Here is a 27826-nt window from a genome sequence, read left to right on the forward strand (position 1 = left end):
CCCAGCGCGCTTTCTCGTTAGATATCCCGGCCAATATAGCCGCCGACAGCGTAGCACGCTGCTCTAGCCGTGTGTGTTTTTTTTTCGAACTTGACACCCGTTGTGCGTTCGCGCCTCCAATAGGTGTGCGTAAATCTCGTACGAGAAATCTCTCTGTCTCTCGACGCGCATTTATGCCCCCATTGATCGTCGCGCGTTCGTTGTGATCGCAAGCAACGGTGATCGAAAACGGCCGGCAAAGAAACTGGGAAACGGGGTAGAACGAGAGGGTGTAAAAAAGATAGAGACCGTGGGAGAAAGGGAAACGACAGACATAAAAAGAGAAGAGAGATATAGTAGTAACCGGAGAACACCGAGGGCGCACCCACGTATACGTGCTGGGACAGAAAGGCCAGTGTCATTTACGAGCGTGTACTGAAACGCGGACGCACGGGAACAGAAGCCGGGTGTCGTGGTCGCTTCATATTCGGCAGAGTAAAACCGCGCACCGACACCTTCGCCACGCGGGCCAATTGATCCACGTGCGTCAAGAATATATTGTACAATACGCGTTTTACGCACGCACCAGGAGGACCAGAAACGTAATTCAGTGGAACGCATCGTTTTCGTCCATCGGTGTTTTTTATCCTGTTGTATCACCGCGTAGAACGAGTGTACCGTCGTTCCTCGTGGACCAGAAAGAGATAGAGTGATAGAGAGTGAGCAGTAGCGGGAACCGGATAACGCACGGTCCCGGAATCGTCTTGAGCGACCAATCACGTACGACCTCTGGGCTGTCTCCTCCGTTTCAGTTGGTAAAAGTGCTCGCGCGTCTTCGATACGTGGAGGGATTTCTTCGTTGGTTGGACAAAGAGGAATAGAGAAGGTAACGGCGCGAGAAGGAGAGACGAAGTGCTGGGAAGAGAGCAAGGGGAGGCACCGTAGTAGAAACCCGTGGAGCAGAGGCAAGGAGAAAAGTACGAAACTGCTCCACCCGCGCGAGTTTCCCTTTGGCAGTCGTTGAGAGAACGAGACGAGGAGAGCGAGACTCTAACCTGGAGGAACACAGCAGCCAGTGTCGTGGATTGTTCATAACTCGTTAATATTGTTATCTCCCACGCCGTCTCGCAAATATTATTGTAACATCGTGTGCCACGCGTGATCGTGTGTCGTCATCACGAGAAAAGAGTGAAGAACATCGAGAGAGTAACGTGCTCAACGAAAAGGGCGAGAGGGAGAGGGAGAGGGAGAGGGAGAGGGAGTGGGAGAGGGAGAGGGAGAGTGAGAGAGTGAGTGAGTGGCGTGAGGACGAAAGAGGGAGGAACACGCGCGAAGGAGTACGAAATTAAGGAAACGAGAGAGGACGCTACTGTACGGACAGTCGGGCCTGCTTGTACGTCGGCGGTCGTGCCGTGTCGTGTCTTGGTCGCGTATACGCCGTCGTGTGTCCCATTTTCATCCTTTTTCTTGCTCTTCTCTCTTTCATTCGTGCTCGTTCGGTCGCGCGAACGAGAAATCAGCCAGTGTTTAGTGCCAGTGTTTGTCTACCTCAGTCGATTAGTGGCAGCTAACGGCGAAAAGCTGCATTAAAAGATATTTAGAAGAGAAAAATATATATATAGATATATAATATATAGTATAATATATATATATATATTGAACAGTGGTAAACCGCGGCAACAATTGTTGTAAATAATCCCCATCGGTTCTTGTGTGAGATTTACAACGAACTAGACGTAATCATGTCCATGGATAAGTTCGCTGAGAGTGGCATGTTGCAGAAAGAAATGGAGCGTTTGGAAATCGAAGAGAAAAACGGCGATACCACGAGGTAAATTAGTCATCCTCTATTTACGAATCTCCGGTCTCTTCGTATCGTGTTTCCGGTGAGGTTAGAAATTCGCCGACACGATCCGCCGTTGATCACGCGCGCGCCGACGAACCTTCGCGCCATTTTTTATTTATCGGTTCAAGATACACAAATATTTTCGTATACTTTTCGTGCCGTATAATACAATTGTATACATGCGTTTAGTTACATAAAACGTCGGATTATTTCCGACTGTTTCAACATATTACAACAAAGTCGAAGCTTTTCGACAATATTTGAAATTGTTCACTGCGAGATACGAAACGGTTGAAATTATTTCCGGTATAAAAATAATCTCACCAGCCTATGGCAAGATAACAGGGGCCGAAACGTACCGCGGAAGAAATTATTGGTGTTAATCTAGACCGTGCCAGGAATCTTTTCATAGCCTCTTCTTATAAACGTCTCTTCGTAGCCTCTTCTTATGAACTTCTCTTTGTAGCCTCTTCTTATGAACGCCTTTTCGTATTTAGATCGGCAATAACAAGCACGATCGAATATTAGACCTAACGGTTCTCCGTATGTCAACAGAACGTCCACAAACATTTGGCGCGTACACGCGACACACGAGAGCTGCTTTTGAAAGACGGCAAAATATTAACGGTTCTGCGGACGTTTTGAGCGGATTGTATCTAGCAACTTCTAGCCTATTCGATTAAATTACGTAATATCAGACTCTTTTTTTTTTAACGGATCTACAATCGTGCAATCGGCATTACAGTGGAAAACGAAAGTATTAGAACGACAGGTTTCCATATTCACATTATTGTAATAAATTCTTGGAAAATTTGTTGTGCGTATTATTTCATATTTTTTTCTTACATTCGTATGGCTTAATACATTTAAGAGAATACACGAATAAATTTGTTCGATCTACCGTAAAATTTGTACAGTTTTCTTACACAAACAATTGAATATCGTATCGTACGTATATTTTCGTTGCACATTATACATCTACTAAAAAAAATATTAAATTTACGATACAATTTGTTCAAGATTTTTTGCATTGTTTCTTGCTTGTTATGCCAATTTGATCCATTTATAATATTATTTAATATACAAAGTTCTATGAAGTGGTGACTATGAAATGTTTAACAAAATAATTCATTTACGTTCAACTGAATAGAACTATTGATAAACAGAAAATCAATTTCTACTGATCTCTCATTTTCAACTAACATACCATAATAAATTTGAAATTCACACAAACAATCAGTTTAGTCATATAAGTGCTGTAAAACCAATCGAATATAGGTACATAACTTTGAGCATGGAGATATACCTATCCAGTACGCCTTGATGTCGCGTGCGACATTTACAAAACGAATTTTCCCTTTCATGTAACCTGTTGTTGGTCAATCGCATAATAAAATTTCATTGTTTCACCGGCTCCCCTGGAGACTGGATTTTTCAACGAAAGAATTTCTTCGAAGTGTGTCATGCGTTTGGGATCGTTATCGAAGCTCGTTCTTTCGTAATGACCGATTCACTAGCCGATGTGTTCCGACATTGTAATAGACCACGCCGCTAAAAGATGACTGTCCCGTTAAATGATTTGTTTTTTCTGGAACGTATAACGATAAGTAATTACTCTCATATTACTCAGAAAAAATACTTTTCACATCGGAAAACAAGAAGAAACCAGATTTCAGGATTTATTGGGACATTTGAATCATAGAAATAAGTAATAAAAATACCTCAACGTTTTCAGTTCGTTGAAATTGGAATTGGTGTCTCGGAAACATTCTTGGCGCGTTTTCGCGCGTAACAACATTTGTAAATAATTTTTTTTATTGGTCTCTTTGCTTGACATCCTGGACATATTGAATAACTATCGCGGGTTTGTTTTTCTTTTCGCTAAGCCGGCCGTGGCCTTGATATCGCACGTGGCACAGCTTCGCGATGGCCCCAGAGGTTCGCCGCGATCGGCGTCAATATGGCAGGAAATGAAAATCCCACCGTTAATTTAAACTTCGCCCGATAGAACCGGGTCTAGCCGTGTACTAATTAATTCAGTCGGTTCTGCGATACGTGCCACCTCGAGCGTAGCACTTATTGTCCTAATACATATGTATACATATGTTTCCATGAAAAATCGTTCGATGTTATGGAAAAATTCTTCGTTACAATTATACATATAAATAGAAAAGACAACTGTGTCCATAAAAACAAAATAGAGTGAATTGACCACTTCAGTTTTCAATTAAAACAGCACGAAAATAGAAAAATAGAGCAAATGCGAGTAACAGAAATTTAAACGATCAGAACCACTTTTTTTCAAAATGTGGCACTTTATAAACAATTAACTTTGAACAAATCAGTGAAGACATAAAACTGAAACGAAAAGTAATTTCTAATATATTTATAACAATAATAATAATACCTTTATTACAGCAAATATTAAAATCTCAAAATAACAGTGTGGGATAGTGAATTCGTTAGAATTTAAAAAACCCCAATTTTACTTGTACTGTAATAATTGTAATAGTTACGTAACTGTTAAGTGTATGTGTATATTTTTTAAATAATTATCGAAGAAGAATCGATCAAAATCGAAAATTTCAAACTGCCCGTGTAAAAGTTACTCGAGACGCGTGATAGAATCCCGCTTTTCATAATTCGAAGGAAAAGAAAGATTGGATTGCCTATTTCGGGGGGAGGAGGGAGATTCGCCCGAACCCGGATCTTTGGTTGCCGGCCGACTGCTTTAGCCAATTAAGCTGTCCAGGCAGTTCACGAATTCTTTTTCCCTAAGCCTCGTATCCTGTCGAATGAGTACAGGCGGTTAAAAGGTCTGCGCTAAATGAGTCGTGCGCGCGGTCTCCAAAATACGAACGGTGATCGTGCAATAATGATTCACCCAAAAGGAGACGTGATAAAGGTCCCCCGGAGAAAATGTCCATGCGGTCAGCCGTGTTCATGTAGAAAATATGTGCTGGTTTCGGTTCTAATGAATTCGCTGCGACATACATCGTACATTTTTGCCTTTTTTTTATTAGTAAATTAATAGATACTAGTTCCGTTAAAAAAAATAACTTTCGTTAGAAAGAAGATTGAAAAAAAAAAAGAAATTCTAAAGCATTGAAAAGAAAACGTAATAAGTATAATTTTCGAATTGTTTTGATTGCAAGTTGATTGAAAGAAGAAAAGGAATTCTAAAGAATTAGATAAAGAATATAATAAGTATAATAAATCGTAAACGTGTAAGCAAAGGTACCTGTTGTCTTGAGGTCAACTGAACTTCAGTCGATAAACATGATAATATTATATACTTTGCAGGAGTTTATTTTTCCTCGAAATGTTGCAAGATATAAGCGACAGGAAAGCGAATATATTGAATGTACTTGAGATTGAGAATTATACCGAAAATACATACAGTTGTTTGATTTGAATTTTGAAATACTCGTACCTCTATATATGTCCTGTGCCGAAGTGAATGTATTCACTTTATTTCCAAGAAACATTGTATTGAATTTAACTAAACAATGACGAAAATTAATGTGTTGCCTATATTTGTGGTTGTGAGTCAAAGCTCCATGGTGACGTTACGCCATTGATGTGTGTATAATCGGTTGACTTAATTTCTTCAAGGAAAACATTTTTTTACTACACTCTGTTCTGCTGTAAATACAAATTTTACCTTCTAGAAGTAAATTAAGATACAAACCTAATTTTTTTTTTAATTGAACGTGAGTTGTTCTCTTATAAATTATTACTTTCTAATTTCTTATTAAAACTGCTGATATTTACAAGAATGTAGGTTCTGAAGTTTTGCTGTACTTTTAATGCAATGTTTGGCTTAGTAGTATTTTTCATAATCATGTCATTTTTATCGATCTGTAGAATTAGGTAAATGTCAATCATAAATGTGTGAACTATATTGTACTCTTTATGCTTACTGTTAACCTTTGACTATATAAACAATATTAATATTTCTGAAAAATTATTTGTTTCTCAGATTATTATCAGATACCGATTTCTTTTATTGGACGGTTTAATAAACGCCTCAAAATCGGAAAATGAAATATTTTATCGTAATAGTTCTTATCAAAGTCTCTTACATTTAATCATTTACGAGGCTTTTAATTATTAAAAAATTGATCAAATTTCTATTAAATCTGAACTCAAACTCTTAGTTCAAAATTTACTTTCATTTCGAACAGAATTTCGAAAATAAGATTTTTAACAAAGATCAGGTAGAAATACCTTCGATCATTGGAAAACATTCCCTCTGATTTTAGCCTTTTTACTACCATACTATTTCTAAACTGAATTCTATCCTTCGATTTTCCTTATATTTAATTGTCACACGCATTATCATCCGCCAGAAAATCGTAATGATTTCTCACTGGAATCTTGTAGAATTCTTTGGTACAAAAATTCTCTTTAACCTTTAGACTACCTAACTAAAGACTGGTATTTTTTCATAATAAAAGTGGTCTTTCTTTGACAATAGATATTTATGTATAGATATAACATATGCACTACGCTCAGTTTCGAGTTTTGTCAGTTTCCCAAAGGGGATACCTCCGGCAAAGTATGGTAGTAAAATGAAAAAATTTCTCAGTTTTTGGTGAAAAGTATTTCTGGCGGTTGTTGATATCCGCCGATTGCGATTCCGAAGTCAGACTAGAAATTTTCTTAGACTACTAGACCTTCTTGCCAACGTCGAAAAACATAAACAAATAAACATATATATGCACATATTTAGAAAACTTTGAAAAATCAGAATTAAATTTTTTCTTTTCTAGTTAATTTTGTTTTTAGTTCACTATTTATTAATTCACACATACATGCACACAAGCTTGCGCGCATGCGCACATACAATATGTATTTTTCATTCAATGTGCAATAATAGTCGGTTATTTATTAACTAACTTAAGGTTCAAAAACTGATACTTCCGGAAGTTTACCCCCTTGCTCTATACCATCGACGAGTCAGACTCGTGTTGACGATTTCAAAATCGTTTCAACAAAGAAGAATATTATTCGTTTTTCTCTGAGTCGAAGTAAAATTCCACGTTGCTGGCATTAATATTTAACTGTTACAGCAAAAGTACAGAATTCGTTTTGTTTCTGGGAAACTATCGACAACAATATAACCCTGGAGTCTGGATACGTCATGAAAATCATAGAGAGCAAGGGGTGAAAGGTCAATACAGAAATTCAATGATACAAAGAACTGAATCTTTTATCCAAGGGCCGAATAATGGCCCCGAGACATTCTTCCTGTGCATATCTGACGAAAAATGAACGAGCAGTATTTCTGCAGCCGGTTAATACTAAACTCGTGTGCGCTCGTATAAATCCGTATGGGAGACAAAGTAAATGCGCGCGAACGGCGGATAAAACATCGTTTGAGCTTGATCAGTGGCTGACGAGGGCGATAATTCACGTCGAACTTCCAGCCTATTTATCGCCAGCAACGGACCTCGACGGTGGAGACACAGACGGAACGCGAACTTCGTATCGGCGATGCGGAACACGTAAACACGGATATTGAGTCTCGGTGGTGCGCATGGGACCCGTTTTTTTTCCTCTTATTTTTCTCTTTTTCTCCCCGGGCCGGTGTATACTTCGAAGACACGTGGAATTCGGGTATCCGATTGTAAGCTCGCTTGAAACTTTCCGCACACGCAGAGGACCAGAGATAGAGATAGAGCGAGAGATATAGGTGTTCCTCAGTCTTTGTCACGCTTCCGACACTTTCCGACCTCGTAACGATTGTAATGTACGGCGTGTACGCCAGGGCTCCGAAAAATAATCGTGTGTGAGCGTGTTCTATCGGATGTGTACATGAAACCAGCGAGCACACGATATCTTCTTTACGCAATTTAGTAATTACTTATCGAGAAATCGAGACACTTGTATTTGACAGACGCAAAAAGAATCTCTTGTAATAGATACACAGGGTAGACTAACGAGTATTATCATTTTCAATATCCTATAGGATTGTGGTGCGAGGGAGAAATTTGTCGAGTTCTTTTGTATATAAGAAAATCATTACGATTATACGACGAACCGTTTTGCCGGTAAATCACTTTCATTTTGGAAGTTTGTCCCCTGTTTTTAGGATTTAAACGTGATATGCGGTGACAAAGAACATGGTATTCGAAAAATGGCTGAAATGAATAATAGAACAAAATTATAGAAATTGTGGTAATATAATCATGGAACAAAAATGGCAATCTGTCAGGTGTACAACGGACCGATCCGTCATTTTTTCTTTATCAGATTGTCTAATTATTCCTTCGAAAACAGTGAACTCGTATAAAGAGAATGCCCCAAGTATTTTCATTGTTGGCAAAGAGTAGATTCTTCATTTCTCAATAAGTGCGTGAAGATTGTTTATTAATAATTGTGGAGAATGCATAGTATACTACTATTAATCGTAAAGTGCCTTATAAAAGAATAAATTTAAAAACAAGGATAGAAATCTTAATGGCACCTCGTTAATCTAACGCTGGTTATACTGTTAAGAACCGAAAGCGAGAATCCAGTAGTGTCTAAATCATTCTTTCTCCTACCATGTGTAGTAACAATATTAACAGAAATTATATTACATCACCACTTGTAGGACTATAAATATTAATATCATCAAACTGCGATAAACATTTTTGGCGCCTCAAAATCGGCGTTTTCACGCCAGTCAATAATACACGGGGCAATATTTTTACACAACGAAGAAAGAGATCGAATGAGAGGATATGGGGTGTTTGCTCGCCGAGTTTTTTTGTCGCGTTCAGGAACTAGATATATCTTTTTATAGAACTTGTACGGGATATGACGGGGGGCTTCTTGGCGATGTCCATAGTTTTCCGCCAATATGTTCTGTTGGTTTGCCGCATCATTTCCGCGCTAATTGTTCGTGTTAATTGAAGCACAATTACGACCATTTCCTGACAATTGGGTGGTCAATCGCTTTTTCTGCGGTGGGAAATAAATCAGTGTGAGGAAATTCAATTCTAATGAGCGGTCCAATCTCTTTATATATCCGACCGCTATTGGTGTGATTATTGTTTAAACGATACCGAAACATTTAACAGAATAAATCGAAAATACTGGAAAAATTCTTGTGTCTAGTATCATTTTCTTAGCACTGATGAAATCACTATAATCTAATCGGATAAGATAAAAGTTCGTTAATTCTAGAATCCTCGCACTACATGATAATGTGGAATTTTTTTTTTTAATAAACAAAGTTACAATATGTGAAATCTATACACACTATGTATTACGATAGTATCGGCGATTCACATAATTTAAATGTTGCGATATAACGTCATTTTCCTTGGTATCTCATTAATTTCATTTCAAACATCTAAACGCTTTATTTAAAATGAAACTTCAAAGTTTCGTTAGACATTAGGCGACACAGAAGTGTTGAATTAGTTTTTTTTCTAAATTGATTCCTAACATAGTTATTTCGTACGGCACTTTCAAGAATGTATTCGAAATCATCGATTTCTGTTTGATAAAATTACAAAAGAAGGCTAAAATTTGCTATAGATCATAAAAGCGTTATCATTAGACGATGGCTACTAATGACAGATGATAAAACACAATGAAAACTTCAGGCGCACAATAAGCACCTGTTGTATGTTCGGTCATAGAAAAATATCGCCACATTAAATACAGGCAGATTAATGATATTATTTTCGTCTGGATTAGAGCTTAAGAGAAAAACTGAATTTCTGTTCAATCCTGCGTTTTCAAATTACTTCAAAAAGATAGAATTTTCTACGACGATCGTTATAAATCAATGCTTTGCGGAATAATCAAATTTTTTTATCAATTTTCAAACTTTTTATATGATGTCAGTTACTGTGCTACCTGTCTCGTGTAATAATAATATCATATTCAATAAGATTGTGTCAAACAATAATTTATTCGATCGAGTATCATGATTTCTTATCTACACGCGATACTACGCTTGGCGTATTTATTTCAATTTATTTTAAAAAATAAAAAGCAACCTCCCTAAAACTATTCTAGATCCACGGAAATATTTATTTTCATAGTTCCGGTTAATCTACTTGGTCTAATTTGTAGTTTTATTTTAACGATAAGAAGTCTCTCGTGCCATCAGTCGAAATTATAGCTATTCACTTTGATTTAAATAAAATTTTTCCTTCAAAATGGTTTAATAATAGTACAGAGATCTGTAATTCTGACAACTAGAAAGATATTTTCTCTGTGCGTTATTTGAAGTTTAAGCTTATATAGTTATAACCTGGTAGCGAACTATCAGCATCTTCTAATGATTAACATTGATCGATGCCTGATCGAAAGTTAACATTTACTATAATTAAGTAGTGGATTTTTATGCAAATTCCCATGTTTATACATTAATATTCAAAAACAAGAATGAGATAGAAACGCGTTTTCCGTATTAATATCGTCAGGTATATAAATGAAGAATATAAAGTGTATATTAAATATTACTGAAATTAACGTTTTTATCGGGCTTTATTGAGTTACATCTGCAATAAATTCATGAAATTCACTGTATACTTTGGATTGTACACAAACTGAAAAACAAAATTCACAGTGTCGTTTCATTTATTATGGCAATACTTTTTACGGAACACTTACGTACGTCGCTTTTTCCGCGATCAACATCGCGACTATTTTTTCTTCGGTGATCGATGAAATTGCGTACCACACGAAAGAAACGTCAGTATGTAATACAGGAGGTTTGAGAACGAAGTCGCGTTCACACGCGCGACCGTAGTTCGTGGCTCTATCTTCTGGTGAAAACGCGTATCGCCCCTTTTCCGCATCGGTAACGTAGGTATCTGTACCCCCACGACAATGGCGGAAAATTCGAATGAGCGAAAAGTCGTGGGTCAATTGAAAAAACTTACCTAACTGTCGTTTACATATCGTGAGAGTTTGCTTTCTTTTTTTCTCTTATTATAAAATGGAACAGCCAGTGAAAATAATCTATATGAAAGAATGTAAAAGATCATTAAATTATAAATTACTGTATTTATGGAACATTACGAAATAAATGAAACATTGTTTAACACTAGGTTTACGGACATTTCTTATATACCTACCTCTACAGACACGCGTCAACGAAACCGCACATTTTCTTTTAATAAAAATCTATTTTATTTAATACTCAGTTTACGATCGCGTCAAATTGACGTGTATCCGTAGAGATAGGCATAGAGAATTTCGAGATTATAAGGCATTCAAAATGCGTCACAATAACGCGTCCCGTAAACCTAGTGTTAGTACACCCGTTTCCTTTCAAAAAGCATAAGATTATTTTATTAAGAGGATATACATTGTCTCGAAAAGGTCCACCCTTTGATTTTTATGGAACTTTGTAAAACGTCCCAAATACTCCCAAGTGAACATACGTAAGAGGTTTTTTTTGGGGCAATTGAAAATTAACTGACATAAGACTAAAATGACAAATATATCTTTATGTACCAAATACAGTAGTGTACATACATATGTAGAACGAACGATCCACTCACCTTGCAGCTGAAGTCGTGACATATAACGTCTCGTGGTACTGCAATCATTTTTTCCGAAACAGTCCGAAAGCAATTATTGTAAGCATGACCCTCCAACACAATGCGATACAAAACATGCTTTACGTGTTGTTATTATCATATTAACATGTCTGTTATGACAGCGAATAATTACTCCGTTATTTTAGCGTTATCTCAATCAAATGTTCGATGACCGTATCTAGTAAAACGATTGAAAATTGATCGTCATGACGCGTGTAGCATCGATGACGCAGCATGCGATACCTGCTCTACGCGTGATAGTTACACTCGTAGACAAAAATCAAGAGACAAAGCAGTAAAGCAGAAACGGCGTATGTAATATATTCGCTATCGTTTGTGTACGTAAGCTCGTGAACTAAAATTCTGCAATTGAATAACAACTAGGAAATTCATTAAAATTGCTTTATTTCTGAATTTTAAAAATATCAAATAAACTAAACGAAAACTTCAGCTTGATGGTTCCGAACGTATTAACGGTGAAATATCTCTAAAATATGGTACCTATTTTCCGGGTTTCTGGAATTACATACCTGCCTTGTCACAGTCAGGTATCCATCGACGCGCGAACAATAAAGTGAAAATGGTCTCAGGTCTCCCTTGTCCGTCGGATTCAGGGGACTTTTTATTTGTTCACGCCAGAAACGCCTGTTTGGGAAATCCCGGACAAAAGATTTTCAGGTATATAACCTGGCCTGCACTGTCACGGTTGCATCTGCGTCGGGTTCGATTGTGTTTCGAAAGTCCGGGACTAGGGATTTCTAGGAAGGCTGAAATTAGTTCCCGAATACTTTTTCTCTACCTGCGTTTCAAGTCCTTGAATACAGCCGAAAACGTCGCGTATATATTTCGCCTTTTGATCGGGAGGTCGCAACAGTTGAGCGTTGCGAAACAACGTTTTCCCAGCTTTCGCGTTAGACCGACCGCTGGAAACTTCCTTTTCTTTTTTACCTTATTGTTCTCTATTCTATTATACTTGTGAAACGTGAATTGTTGAGACAAGAATTTAACGATGCTGTGGCTAGCTCGAACTTCATTTTTCAGAGAAAATAGAAATATTACTCGCCGATGACCCGTAGTCATTTGAAAGATACTGATCATTACACGTAGAATGTTTAAATCATTTTTAGTGTTTTTATAATTTTAGAAATAGATATTATGCAGAATTTAACGAAAACGAAAGATGGTATAGGAACGTAGATTATGCAGGCGTGATACAATAAAATGTTAAAAGAACCAGAAATTTTCAGTCGCTGATACGAATGTTACACTAGACAAATGGATTAACAAACCGTAGATCATACGCGAATCTGAACAGTGCTCAATTACTGATTTCTCGTGTCAATTAACGAGTCATTTCGGAAGGGCTAAATCATTTAGTTGTTCTTACGAACACCGAGATATCGAGAAAAACGTTTCGTATTGAAGATCGCCAATATTTGTTGACGTCGATAACACGTATAACTCTGTCAGAAGACATAAGGTATCCGTACTTGCTTCGGCAGTACATATACTAAAATTGGAACGATACATAAGGTATCCTTATACGGTGGGTAACAACGTCTTGTAATTACACAATAGGAGGTATTTTTGAAAGCACGGAAATAAGTTGTACTTCGGTAAACTGACTTGTCTATGACTTTATTCAATAATGGCTATGTCGGGCAAACTTCCGTGTCTCAAACATAATGTTACGAGCCCGGGCCATAGCAACGCGAGAGGCCGGCGAGTTTAGGTTTTCCAAGGAATATGGTATCAGTTTATTAAAGTACACGGACGAATCTGACGCGAAGCCAGAGAACCGCTAGGATGTTTAAAAACGAGGACGAACCTGATGCGAAATCAGGGAACCTCTAGGAATAGAGTCACCAACGGACGAACCTGATGCGAAATCAGGGAGCCGCAGGAAGGTGAAATTCCTGAACGAAACCGATGCGAAATCGGGGAGTCACTAGGATGTGATTTTGCAGACGAACTCAGCGCGTAACTGAGGAGCTGCGAGGAGGGTGGAAAATCTGTACAGACGAACCTGATGCGAAATCAGGGAGCCGCAGGATTGGCCAAGTTTCGTGGACGAATCCGTTGCGAAATCGGAGAGCCACTGGGTTGGAAATACTCTTGGAAAAATGTGATGCACGGACGAACCTGATGCGAAATCAGGCAGCCATTAGGAAATGTTAGTTAGTGCCTCGTAACCTTTGAATTTATAATTAATACAACTCGAGCGGTAAAGTTGTATTAGTGTGGGAACGTTCGACCTGATATTATTCTAAACTAGAGGAAACTAGTATATCGATAATACTACAGATTTCTGGATCGTGTTATAGATTCAGAATGAACTACACAGATATATAAAATAACAGTATAATTAATCAGTCTTTAATTACAAATGTGTCGTGTAGTGTTGTCTCGTAGTAGTAAGTAATAATGAAATAATAACTATTACCGAAATAAATAGGTGCTCGGTGTTAACGCACTGGCGATGCGGGGGTTGCGAGTGGATTTTACGGAATAATGCCAAAGTAATAATTCCAGCCGGTATACAAATAAAGCGTTCACGGTTTACTACAAGGTTAACTGGATTCGAAAGGGAATTTTAGCCCGATCTCACTAACGTGATGACCAACTCACAAGAACGTGACGCGAGGTGACTCTAAAGACGATGGTACAATTCTGATCCCCCGAGGGTTGAAATCAAAGGGTTTATATAGGCCTAGAAATTGGTGGGGATGCTATGAAATTTCCATATAAGGAAATTTTTGACGGTGGAAGTTGCGTCACGCTTCCTAGTTTTTTGGTTACCACGCCGTGGGAACGGGTTTTACTCCCTCGCTTACTCAAGAGATAACGAAACCGTAAGGTCATTTTCCTTTGCCGGGTGCGAGCTCAGACTATTAGAGCAAGAGGTATGATAGAAAATTCTTCATACGTAACAATAACAATGATATTTCTATGTTTTTAAGAATATTTATTACTATTATCAGTAATAAATATTCTTAAAAAATCCCGAGTTTAAGATGAAAATTATATTCATTTTGAATCATGAAATTTGACCAATGAACGGTATTGCGTATCTACATGTAAATTTGCCGATTCGCAAGATGTCGATATAATTGTAATTAACTATTGCTACTTAACTTTATTAATAGTCTGACTATAAATTAATAGTAAACATAAAAAAGACTCAGATAGGAATATAGTGAGTGTAACTACCAATCTGGTTACATTAATTGAATATTTCTTTAAGAAATCAACTCTTCAGGTTTGTGGTTTTTAATTAATTTTTTGCCTGTTAACGAATAACGAAGTATTATTTCATTTTCTTAGGTACAAGATTCTATTAAATATTTCTCGGCGATTCCATAGAAAGTAGATATGTACTTGTACATTGAACTTTGGGGCCAAAGTGTCGTAGCGTAGAAATGGCTGGCGCCTTCCATAGGGTGAACGGCCGCCATTTGCAAACCAGCCTTCATCGCCATGCACGTTCATTAGCATACGAGTTGATACCAGTTAAACCACCATTATATTACGACATCTCTCGACTGCTAACGTTTATTTTTCGCATCAATGGACTTTGACATCAGTTGCCCACAGTTTTCCTCTTCGCCATTAAATGCCATTTTTGTTCAAATCGCATAATCTCGATGGATTCCAACCACGAACGCATCTCTACACGTTTCACTGTGCTAAAGGCGAATTTTTATTTACATATTTTTAAATTGTCTTAAATTTCACATTGAATTTCATTCTACGTGTTAATTCTGGTAGAAATTAATGGTTTTGCGTTCTGGAAGAAAATATCACCTTTAAACGTTATTTTCCCTGATACATTAAGTATCTCTTCGTAAGACGATATTTCTTTTCACCGAGATATTTCTGGTTCTGTGCATCAGTGTCGACAACTCAGCACCGTGTATTACATCATATTAGATCATATATTTGTCGATTATTTATTATTACATTTCGTATACTTAACCTGAAAAAAATCATATTATTAGGATTTAAAGAAATAACCATAGAATTTCGACACTCAACCATAAAAAAAACTTAAATTATGCTAAATTTTTTCTTAATCTACGTCTTTTCGATTCCGTGTTATGATGATTCACCGTTGCCTTACAAAACGTAACTACGTGACGCAGCTTTTCATAAGAAACCCCGTACACACCGCTGTTCTATATATAAGTATCGGGACAGTTATAGAATACCCATGAATCACGTAAATGTCATAAGCCATTATAAAATTCTAAGAGGTCCGAATTACATACAGGGTGTTAATGATAAAATGTGGGACTATTTCAGAGGGTGGGTTATTTTCCTTGAGAGAACACGCGCTCTTTAATTGTTTCACGTGCTGGTTACATTCGCTTGATTGTATTTCATTCAGAAGTTTAACTAGTTCATCGATCGATACCGTGTATCAGCTGGGAATCGACTGCTGTAACTAGTATAATTCATCGCGCCAGACGTATTTCACGCGTATTTTTCCCATATTTTCATCATTAATAACTTGGAAACGAAGTCTCGAACGCAATTTTGTTATTCTTAATTTTCGTCTTAGTTCGACGTGTAGAATCCACACTCTGAAATTGTCCCACATTTGTTTTTAACACCCTTTATATTGTTTACAAGATATTAAAGCTCATGGACAACGCTAATGCTAATAATAAAGTAATAAATGTGAGACATCACATTTTCTTCGTGGAGACCAGATTTCCTAATAGGGGAAGGTTGACGAGTTTGGACCATCGCCTAGGTTGGACCACTACTGTAACTTATATAAGCAATTTGTGTCGTGTGATAGATAATATGTGTATGATAGTAGTGATTGTATCAACTAACTCAGTACATAAGCAATACATATTGTCCATCATAAGGCGCAAATTGATTACTCGTGACCAAAATGGGGCAAAAATATTAACACATCGACTGCCACAGTGGAAAAGGCTGTACGTAACCAGACACACTTTATTTTGTGTTTGAAGTCATAAATCGTTAAAATGTATACGTTTTGTTAATAGACGCCGTTGGTCGTATTTCAAAGTATACTGTAATATTAAATATTACGCAAAAATTTGGTAACTCTGAGAAGGGAGGGGGTATGGCAAAAGCCACTTTTTTCCGTCCAGGGAAGCGGCGAAGTGCCCCCCCCCCCTGACTACGCCCATGCACATGACAGGTCAGAGTACTGGTCCAAATTCGGCAACCATTTCTCATGTACTTCTTGAACGGGACCGAATTGTAGCTAACGGTGAAATTCTGTTATAAAACATATTTCAGTCTGACGATTCACAGTCACACCGAAATACACGTGTAGTCACGAGGTGACCCGATATAAGGATCAGGAGCCTTTCTTATACGCTTTATCACGGGAGGTGCCCGATGATGATCCCGCGACGCCGGTGTCCTCGTGTCGCGACGTATGCATCCGCTGACTGTGAATCGGAGTAGGGTGCATTAGCCTCGCGATAATTGTGGAATTCTTTCGGATCAGCTTGCTCTGGGCAGTTCTTTGCACCTTCTTTGTCTTCGTCGGGAGCGTGCACACGCACCTCTTGGAACGGAGGAGGAAAAAAAAGGGGAATAATACGGCACAAGGCACAGCTCTCTGCCGCGGCTACTTACCCGTTCATCGGCTAGTCTTTCGCGATTTCGTCATCGCGCCTGTTCTCGGAACGTCAAACGAATCCGCGAAGAAGCCTCGCGCCGTAGTCAGCAGTTTCTTCCGGTGTTAACGAACCCTTTATCGCCGCTCGACGAGAATAAGGAACGAAAGTTACGTTTTACTTTTCCAGGTCCCGTTATGCCTCGCGAACGCGGCGCGCCGGGTTTCGTGATAATGGATCGCGTGATGCTCCCTTGCGCCGTTAATCCCCCCGGAGGGTATGGTCGATGCGTTCCCGATACCGATTATAAGTTTAACGATTCGGGAAAAAAATTATACCCTTTCATTTTTGAAATGATCGAGTCTAACGGTATAATTTTTCTCTTCGCTGGAAGCTTACCTCGAGAAGCTTCATCGCTTTGTCGCTAGTGTTTCTTGCTTCGTAAGGGAAAATATAGTCGACAGTGGCGGATCACCTTGTTGCGAGATCGTCGATGGTTCTGGAGGTGGAACTTCTAGCAAGGTGGTAATTGCATTTCATACATTTGATAGAGGGAAACACTAGATATTCAGATACCTAGAAAACTATCGAAAGTAACGGTGAATATAAATATTGTCGAGGTAATTAATGAATCGTGTATTATCGAGTAACGTGGAAAATTGATTACAGTCTATGGACGTATCAATTCGTTAATGAAATAAAGAAACGTATGTACATACGGTAAATAGTTGGTTGAAATGAAAATGTTTGTGGAATTTGATAATTATTAGTAAAGAATGGAATTTAGAAACCTTGTCTAAAAATATGAGTGTACGATTTCAAAGGATTTTAAGTGGAAAGTACTCTTGATTTAAGTTCGCCTAATTTTCTTTTTGATTTTCTCACTAATTACAAGCCATGTGAATATAGTGATCAATGGAATTATTAGAGACAACTAAGTTTTAATTCTTTTCTGTATTTTTAGTGGAGAATTACAGTAAAACCTGTTTTTGTGCGGTCCTTTTTTATGCGATTTTATTTTTATGCGATTTGTTTTGTGCGATTTTATTTTTGTGCGATTTTTTTTTTATGCGGTATATGAATTTCAACGGCGTTGGCATTACTGTAATGTTTTCTATCAGTGTACATATAAATATACACTTCAAGACGCTCTGTTCATTTGGTTTAAACAGTTTCCCGACAATGTACATTCAATTATTTTCGCTCGACGCGCTAGCAGCATACGCTTCGTATTCCGAGTTTTATCCACGACTCACGTGATTAAGGATTCATTTTATAGTGAGATTAAAGGTAAATAAATTAATTACTTTTGTTTCTATTTGTATATAGTTTTTATGATTTTCATTTTATTTTTAAACATATGTACTCCCTTAAAATGAATAATTGTAGCCAAAAAAAAGTGAAAAGAAAGACAATTCCATTAGAAACAAAAAATCTAATATTAAATAGACTAGCAGATGGTGAACCAATTCATCACAAGAAGATGCGCGTTAAGGATTACGACGACTAGCAGTGAATTATGTAATGTGCATTTTGAAAACTTCTCCATGTATACAATGAAAAATTAAATGCTTTTATAATGTGTAATTTAATTATTTATTTTGTTTGGAAGCACTTTCTCATGTATTTCGTAAATAATTGACGTATTTTCTAAGTGCGACTTTTTTTATGCGGTCCCTCTCCGCCGCATAAAAAAAAATTTCTGTAGTATGTCGTACAAAGTTGTTTATTATATGTAGTATTTATGAAATTTCCGAATATTTTTTTGTGCGGTTTCTTTTATGCGGTCCCTATCTACCGCATAAAAACAGGTTTTACTGTATTAACTAAAAACTATCCAGTGTAAAACCCTTGATAAAAAACTATATTTTTTCGTACTGTGGCTCCAATAATTCGATCACTCATTGTAAGTCCAAACACGAGGTTTGTCGACATCGATTCGATCGAGACCTTGTACTACCACGGAACTTGTTTCGTCATTTTTCAGTCGGTGAACGAAGATCACGCAAGCTTACTTAAAGGCCACCGCAACCAACTTTCTGTCTCGTTTAACTCCGAGCTTTTCTTTGGCTACCTTTTACGTGTACGAAACCAAACGTAAGGCGAAGGCGCAACAAGAAGAAAACTGAAGCGGTTCACGTGCTTCAACTCCCTTCGTTTGCGTTCCCCTTTCTGATTCAAGATTGATGCTAGTAGATCAAAGAACATTAGCTCTACCGGCAACGTGCGACTTCCCCGGTCGAATTTTTTCATAATTGAAATGATATGCTTCTGAGCAAAGCATTTTTTTTTAGAGACCATTGAACACGCAAAGAGAACGGGTAGGTGTTTTACGCCAGGAAATGAATTTCGATGCGTCGCCGATGTTCGCGTTAAATGGATGAACAGTGTGAATCGCTCTTTCACATTTTTATTATTATCTGTACACGTTTTTGATATTTCGGCAACGCTCAGTTCTCGAGAAAAACTGTCGGACAATGTACAGTCTGGATTATGCAGTGAATTATATCGAAAAATTTGAATTTTAAATTCGAACTCGACGATGTAAAACCGTTCGCACCAAGAAATATTTTATAGAATTATGTAGTTTCGATTGTAAGATTTTTGTCGCATGCTTCATATCCTCGAAATATTGTCTCCTCTAAAAGTATTTCGTGTCGAGTAAGAGTTTTAAAAATACAGTGAAGGCTTCATGAGAGTTTGAACACTTCTCAAATCTATTTTTTTCCGAAAGCCCGACTCTTGGGAACAAAAACGGGGTGGCAAAAAATTATGAGCTTGACAGGTTTCACGGCCTCCCCTCCCCCTTCTCCCCCTACTGGTGGGGATGAAGTAGAAACTCTCACGAGGAACTTCCCGTTCAACTTTCATGGAGCCTTTACTGTAACAAAAGTCTTATATGGTGAGAACATGGCAACTTATCTAGAAAACACTTCTGAAAACAGAAAACGCAATCTATTGCTAGAACTTTCATAGAGATACAATAACACATGTAAGAATTGTTTTCGGAATCTGTGTATACATTGCTTTAATTTTAAATGTCTATTTAAACAAAGATCTGCCAGTGCATTTACAGTTTTGATAATCGTTCCATTTTTTTTTGTAATTTGTAATAAGGGCAGTATAAAGAATGTTTCGACACACTTTTGCACGTAATTGAATATATGTGGTTAACAAATTCCTTCACAGACGCAAACAGCAGCAACGTAGACATTCGGTTGTTCGTTCGAGTTTTATATCTGGACCCCAGAGCCAAGACTGTATTAAGTTCACTTTTTAAAAAAAGACATTTTACATATTTCCTGTATCAAATATTTCACTTCTTCCGATAGTAAAAATTATTTTGTTTCGAGTAGTTTAGTTTTTAATAGAATCCATATTTTGTTCTGAGCCAAACAATGTAAAGTCTATCACATAGGAGACTTAATGTAATGTTCACCATTTCTACATATCCAGACTTGTCTTAAATCCATTCAGTAGTTAGAAAATAGCGATTGTTGAATTCTTACCGATTGGTTCCAAAGTTTTTACACCTTTTATTTGCTCTCCTCCAGACTTTGCTAAGTGTGACTTCATATATTCTGGCTCTGGGGTCCAGATATAATGTCACGATCGAAAGTTCGGAAATTATCCAGATCGTGTAGTAAACAGAGCTTCACGCGGGAACACTTGCCTCTGTTTAAATGATCTAAAGAATTCCAGAAAATCCCTTACAAATTACACTAAAAACCAAATAAGACTATAATTGTTTCGCGCAGCTGAAACGAGCACCAGAGGTCTCTCTGTAACATGGGCGATAGAATTTGTCATACACCGGGTGACATAAAGAAGTATTTCTCAAGACATGAATACTTATGAATTGGCACGTTTGTACTTCACAGTCACTCGATGTATGGATGCTACACGAGGCATAATGATACTCACTTGTTTAAGACGTTGGTAACTAAGGTAACCGAAAGAAATATGCGCAAAGAAGACCGAAATTCATTTCGCAGTTATGGTCTTAGTTGGTTTTTAGTGTATATCTTCATTAATCTGAATTCTTGTCTACACCATTTCTCGATCGAACGATGACAATAATCGTACAGGTGCAAAGATTTAAAAGAATTTATCGAACCCACTTGATCCATGGCACAAAAGTGATAGGATAGGTAGGGGCACAGAAACAGAGAAACGAGTCGCAAGGAAGAGGACGCGATGCGCGAGCCAGGCCCGTACGAAATTTTAATTAAATTTCATAATCTGGAGACGACGACGCCGTCCCGCGCGCATTGTGCCAATGGCGGGACTTAAGCTTTTGTCCCGTGGACGAGCGACGGGACTCGTTCTCGTAGAATATGTTGACGTTACGCTCTCGCCCTCGTTTGCCGTTACCGTTGCGTATCATCGCGGAATGACTGTACGCTGGGCGCGCGCGGTACATTTAATTAATTCTCGTACGGTCTACCGACGGGGCGCCGAGACGCCGTTTTTTTCCTCCCCCTTCCCTTGCCTCCTCGCCGCAGTAAATAGCCGCATTCCCTAAATTCGATTAAAACTATAATCAGCGTCGTGCCGCGCGGGATGAACGGAGACGGTTAGGAACAGGGGATAGGGGAGACGAGCGAGGAGATCGCGAAATTGGAAACGGTTTCCATTTATTTTTCGCCTTTTTTTTCCCCTCTCCTCTCCTACCCCACCCTCCATGTTTAGTTTCTGTGTGGTCGCGCGCATTTATTTCTTTGGCTCTTTGAAGTTGCACCGGGTGAACGGAAATGCTGAGTCGAGAACTTGCTGGGGTATTAACCATCCCCCGTTGACTGGACCAATTTGTTGTGTACACCCGGCTAATACCTTATGGCGGTATAAATACGTGGGAAATAAGTTGTCATACTTTTACATGGGATCTCCGTCCGTGCTTTTCGAACTTCGGACGGTTCACAGTTGTTGTTTCTGTGTATTGAAATACGTATGAAATGGATATAACTGACAACTTGTTACAGTATTATCGAAGGTTGTTGAATGTGTACAGGGTGTCAAGGAAATAAATGGCTATACTTTGGTACCGTATTCTACTATTCCTAAGGATGAAAACAGATATGCCCGAAAACTTTGGCTTTCCCCAGGTATAAGACACTTTCTGCTTACATGGAAAATTGAAAGCGTAGAATTTCAAGCGCTGTTGTTGTTTGTTTTATTAGAAATGAATAATACGTTAGAACGAGTAATGTTTACATTGATGGTAGCATGGTTCGTAGTAAATCAGTATGTATCTAAACGTTTCATACTGAAGACAGGTGCAATCAGAATGGTTTATTCTAATATCGACTGGGCAGATAATCCACTTTACGTGCAAAATATGTATTGCTACAGATGGAAATCATTAGAAACAATTAGTAAGTTTTAAACAATCCTACAGAATTCCGTCGTAATCGGAGAATGTCTATATATCTCAAAAAAGAAGAGTTTTCGAACTTATGTTTATATGACACTTTTTCATCCTTCAGGAACAGTAGAATATGGTACGTATATACCACAGTTTGGCCACCTATTTTTTTGACACAGGACATATATATGTTTTGTCTGAGCTTTAATTGTTAATATTTATACTAACAAAAGGTAATCTAAGTGGTGTTAAATATGTTATTTGCACGAAGCATGATAGTTTTCGTCGATCAGAACAGGTGTTCTAATGCTCACAAACGGAAGGGTGGGGAGCGGGGTGATCATATTTAAACTACAATTTCTTACCTTAAAATTCCCATACATATAGAAGTCGTCACAGAAACTGAAAAAGAGATTCTACTACACTTTTGCGTGATTGGTAGCAAGACGGTTGGTTTCAGTTCGGCGCAAACGGGCATCTTGGGCCAATAAGATGCTACGGGATCGAGTAGGCCAATCATATTCGTCCGAATCCCCTGCTTCGTTAAAGTTTCCCAGACTCGTCACTTGTGTCTTTAGACAGACCTATCTTTCCCAAGAATTCCTATACACCGTTGTCAGCTTCTTCCATGGGAGGCGGTTGCATGGCTTTCGTTAGACCACGCGACTCTTTCCTTCGAAAACCAAGCCACACCCGGGAAGGGGGGGGGGGGAGGCACAGGTTCACCACGGTGTTGTCCCCTCTGACCGTTTGTCCTTGGCCGTTGTCCCCCTGGTCCTTGGCGATAGTTTCCCGTAAAATTCGCGTGAAACTCGTACGATGTCCGCGATTTACAGGCGTGTGCCTCGCCCCCGCACCTTCCCAAAGTATTGATTACTTTCCGGCCGTGAGAAGGAAGGGACGGAATTGAGGGGGAGACATAGAGGAGAAGGAAGAGGAAGCGGCGGAGGAGACTGAGAGAAGCTCGGAGGAGGGAATAGAATCCGGAGTAGAAGGGGTTGCGTGTATCCCTCTTTTTCGCTTCCTACCCCCTCACGAGCTCGTTTACCCTATTCGACGTTCTAGCATTCACCCTGCTTTTCTGTCTCTCTTCGTTAACTCATCCCCCCCCCCCCCCCCCCCCCACACACCCCCGCCTCCGCATCTCTCGTCCTCGTGCACGAGTTTATATAGATCTTCTCACTCTCGCCTTCATCCGTCCTTTCATTTCGCCAGAAGCTACCGCCAACACGACGATCATTTACTCGGACAGAAACGATGGTGCTCGTAACTGGTGAGGAAAGGACCGACTACCGATAGTCGAGCGATCCGCCCACGAAATCGATTGTTTCGCGTGCCCGAAACGCGTCTCGATCAAAAAGGATGGTGGCTGTCGGTCGTACGGTTGATTGGTTCTGTTCGATGTATCGTTCCTTGCGTAGCGTGTACACTTCCTGCGTTTATTGTCTCCTGTAAGAATCGCAATTTCACGAAAAATATCTGAACGTTACAAGCGGAAAGTTTGTCGATATATTTTAGAAATGAACATTAACACGAGCATAATTGGAATACTTTGAGTGCATTGGAGGGTGGATAAAAGTTCAAACCCCAGTCGCAAGTTTGATCTGAATCTCGATATTTGAACATATCCTCATTTTGAACTCCTTTTTCTTATTACTTTAATTAATTTTTTTCTTTAATCTCAGTTAATCTGTCTTAACGCACAAACATTGCAATTGAAAAAATGCTTCTAGAATTTTTTGTTCGAAAAGACCATAGTTTAGGAGATATTTCGAGTTTTAAATCACTTGGGGCCACTTGTCCCCTATATAGTATGGGACAGACCAGAGTTGAAAGTAACAGGAGTAGCTCTGTAAGAGGGCTGATAATTTTTTAAATAAAAGAGCGCTGTGATAACAAGTAAACGATAAATTATAATTATTAATTGTCATAATTAATCTCGTTAAGAAGATAATGTTATATTGTGCTAATTAAAAAATTACAATTTATGTTATGTTGAGTAACTATAGATGAAGAAATAATGTTGTGTTGAGTCAATTAAAGAGAAAATAATAACGTTATGTCGACTCTTTGTAATTGTGAGCTAGTTTAAATTATTCCTTGTCTTTCATTGCGCACAATTATGCTTAATTTATTTATGGTACAACTCTACCCCAGCGTTGTTACTTTTAACTCCGAGGTAGGGCAAAAAGTAACAATCCTGCTCGGTCAATTTTCACAGTCATAATACTTTTAACAGTTACGGTGGATTCCGGTTAATTGGGACACATTGTGACCAGACTATTTTGTCCCAATAAAACGAATTTCAACAGATGAAATCTAAACAAGGTAAAAAATAAATCCAAAAACGATTTACCAAATAATATTTGTTGTTAAATATAAAGTATAACTGGGGGAGGGGGGCGTCGTGCCGCGTTCCCCGCATCACCCGTGTATTGTGCCACGGCTTGAGCATGTCAACTTGAGCGCATTTTAATATGATTCAGAATTTTTAACCTCTTTTTATTTCATTTACGCTGTCCCTTCCTACGTTCGAGCCGTATCTATATTTATAATCGGTATCACTACTTCAGAACAAGCTTTACTGTATCTCCAACCGTAAACTGTACGAGTGTTAACTGTCCCAATAAAGCGGCGGTATGTCCCATATAAGCGAAGTGGAAACAATAATATTTGTATCCGTTCTTCAATATTTGTCCCAAATAACCGGTGGTCCCGATTAACCGAAATTCACTGTAATTTAAAAACATTTCATCGTTACAGAATTAATCTTGAATCTCCAACTTATCTGTATAAATTAACATTAAATCTCTAGTTCGAATATAGACGCTTTTATTTCATGAAAACCAAAAACTGTTACTTGCAACCCCGGTCTCCCCTACTTCTAGGAATTTGTAGAATGTGTGCGCTCAAAGTGTGAATCAAAACACTACATCTAAGCACGACAAAGAGGCTGACTAGAAGAAAGGATCGATTAGATGGATTATTTTATCTGCTAATAATTCATTTCGAGACCACCTGTATAAGGAGCACGCGCAATTAGCGAAGCAACTTCTGAGAGATGTTTACTTTCTTTTCCAACCTTCTTGTGCAACGACAGTGGCTAAATTGTTCCACGATTCTTGTTAGTGGCGGGGTCTAGGCCTTAGTGTTCGCGCGTCACACGACCTCCTCCAAAGCGAATCCGTACCTACGTAGTTTTCACGCAGACTAATTGACAGAGATTGAATAATTTAGATTGTCGAACAGGGCCCCCGCTCAATTCCCCGGGAATTACCGCATTAATGATTCGGATTTTTCCACGATGCTTTTTAACGAATTAAATTTTCATTGACTTCTAAATGCGTCCGTCGGACGGAATGATTTTCAGACGATAGTAATAGGTGGTCGTTGGGAGGAAAGTATTTCAGTAGAGCGATCTTGATTATCGGAATGAAGAATTGGTAGATGATACTTTTGCGAATACTTCTCTGTTAATATAAGAATGGTAGACATACAGAGTGATTTATAAATGCTTGTCAATACTTCAGGGCGTAAATCTATACACTAATATAAGTAAAACACGTCATATGGACATATATCTTATCCACCTTAGTTTTCGAATTACGAACCATTAACTCCTTGGGTACATTTGAGACAATATTTAACATGTACATTCTTGTTCATTTCAGTTCTTGTTTTTACAAAAAATTGTTTTGAAATTCTAGCTGCATGAAGTCATCTCAATACCATATATGTCACTGATTTTTTAGAAATAAATCAATTTTTATATAAAATCTACTGCTTTTACATACTACTCCAAGCACTAAAAAATTAAGTCTGTTCCACATGCAAAATTTTTGTTTCGAATAAATCGGTACCCAATGAGTTAACACGTTGACTGCCACAGTGAAAAAGGTCGTGCGTAGCCAGACACACTTTATTTCGTTTTTTAAGTCATAAATTGTGGAAAATATTTGTGTTTAGTTAATAGAGGCTGTAGGTCTTGTTTTAAATTATACTGTGATATTAATTTCATGCAAACATTTTGTAACAGTGTTTAAATAATCCAGACACTTTTCAATGTACGTGTCACCCATATTTGGGTGACGTGGGCAGTCAAAGTGTTGAAGAAAATGTTCAACGTGTCACCCTGGTGCTTCGTTAATGCACACCGTAGTAGAGGAACCTGTTGTACCTTGGGTACATTTTTTCATTGTACTTTTTAAATCCTAAATAATTTACGCACTTTATAGATTGTATATAGTTTACTGATTAATTACTTAATGTTTGTAGAATGATTCCAATATATTTTATTAGAATTATAAATGATTAAAGAAAGAACCTAGTATTTGTTTTTGTTAATTATATATGAATATATATTTTTTGCTTTACAATATTACTTATAACATGCGAAGTATTAGGGTTATTTAAATCTCTATTCTTATAATAATTTCCTTAAGATACCTTCTTAACCCTTTCGCTACGGACGGATTCTACGGCGCGGTACTCCCGCGGAACGGGCCGCCGCGCCACAAGTGTGCACTTGCGGAAGAACTAAAATCGCCTGCTGTACGTTCAATACCGCTGCATATTATGCAGAGTGACTGTAGTCGCTCGTAGAAAGGAAAGGGTTAACAAATTATTAAATAACAAATTATCACATAACAATATATTGTTTTCAATTATCACCACCCGTACATAGTGAACGTCAGGTTGACATGATTGATCCCCGGGGATCATTTTATACGCATACATTAAAAAATGATCCTTAAATATGCCTTCAAAGAAATGTGAATAAAAAATATAATTGATCACGTAGCTAAATTTTATTTAAGCCAATGATAAGATAGGTAGACTAACTTACGAACACTACTTTACTTTTATTTAAATAATGAGCATTTGTATTTTTTATATAAATTACGTCTTAAAGGGATCGTTTTAGACACATTTCCCCTAGAACCTTTTCCGGTTTTACTCTTGTATATTCTCATCCTAAAAGTAACTAATATTTCCGCAAATAGCAAGTTTGCTTTATCATTATTTAGACCGGTTCACGGGGAGATCCTGTGTTCTCGGTTTCGAGAATCGCCCAAGACAGGATGTAAGAAGAGTCGATCGGCCCCGCCGACCGACCGACCGTCCGACCAACGGGCCAAGGACGTAAATCGGCGTCGCCGGGGCCTACGGATCGGCGCTCCTTTTCAAACGGGGCGAAACTCTTTTAATTTCGCATCGCCATAAATAATTTGACCGCAGACCCGTCGCTTTCCTGGAAGCAGGCCTTGCTCTTCCCCAGACGGTCGCCGACGCTCCGTCTCCTCCGACCGTGTGTGTATAGGCTTGACATGTATCGTAAGTGTGTTGCATGCCGCCAGGGCTACTGCGCGATTTTCTCCGTCACACGAGTGTAGAGGACATACGAAAATATTCGATGCTTGCGACGATCGAAATTCATGTTTACGAGGCACGAGAACGGCAGCGTTAACACACCGTT

General features: G+C 38.3%; 1 protein-coding gene across 1 annotated transcript in view; it reads left to right on the top strand.

Annotated features, from left to right (window-relative positions):
- The first annotated feature begins 1367 nt into the window (after positions 1-1367).
- The window catches only part of LOC107192751 (insulin-like growth factor 2 mRNA-binding protein 2), an 89739-nt gene continuing 63280 nt past the window's right edge, over positions 1368-27826 (top strand). Inside the window, exon 1 of the mRNA XM_015582082.1 lies at positions 1368-1810. Coding sequence (XP_015437568.1) covers positions 1722-1810 — 89 coding nt within the window. The 5' untranslated portion in view covers positions 1368-1721. The remainder of the gene's footprint in view (positions 1811-27826) is intronic.

This window comes from Dufourea novaeangliae, unplaced genomic scaffold (genome assembly GCF_001272555.1).
Source record: "Dufourea novaeangliae isolate 0120121106 unplaced genomic scaffold, ASM127255v1 scaffold376, whole genome shotgun sequence".
Lineage (NCBI taxonomy): Eukaryota > Metazoa > Arthropoda > Insecta > Hymenoptera > Halictidae > Dufourea > Dufourea novaeangliae.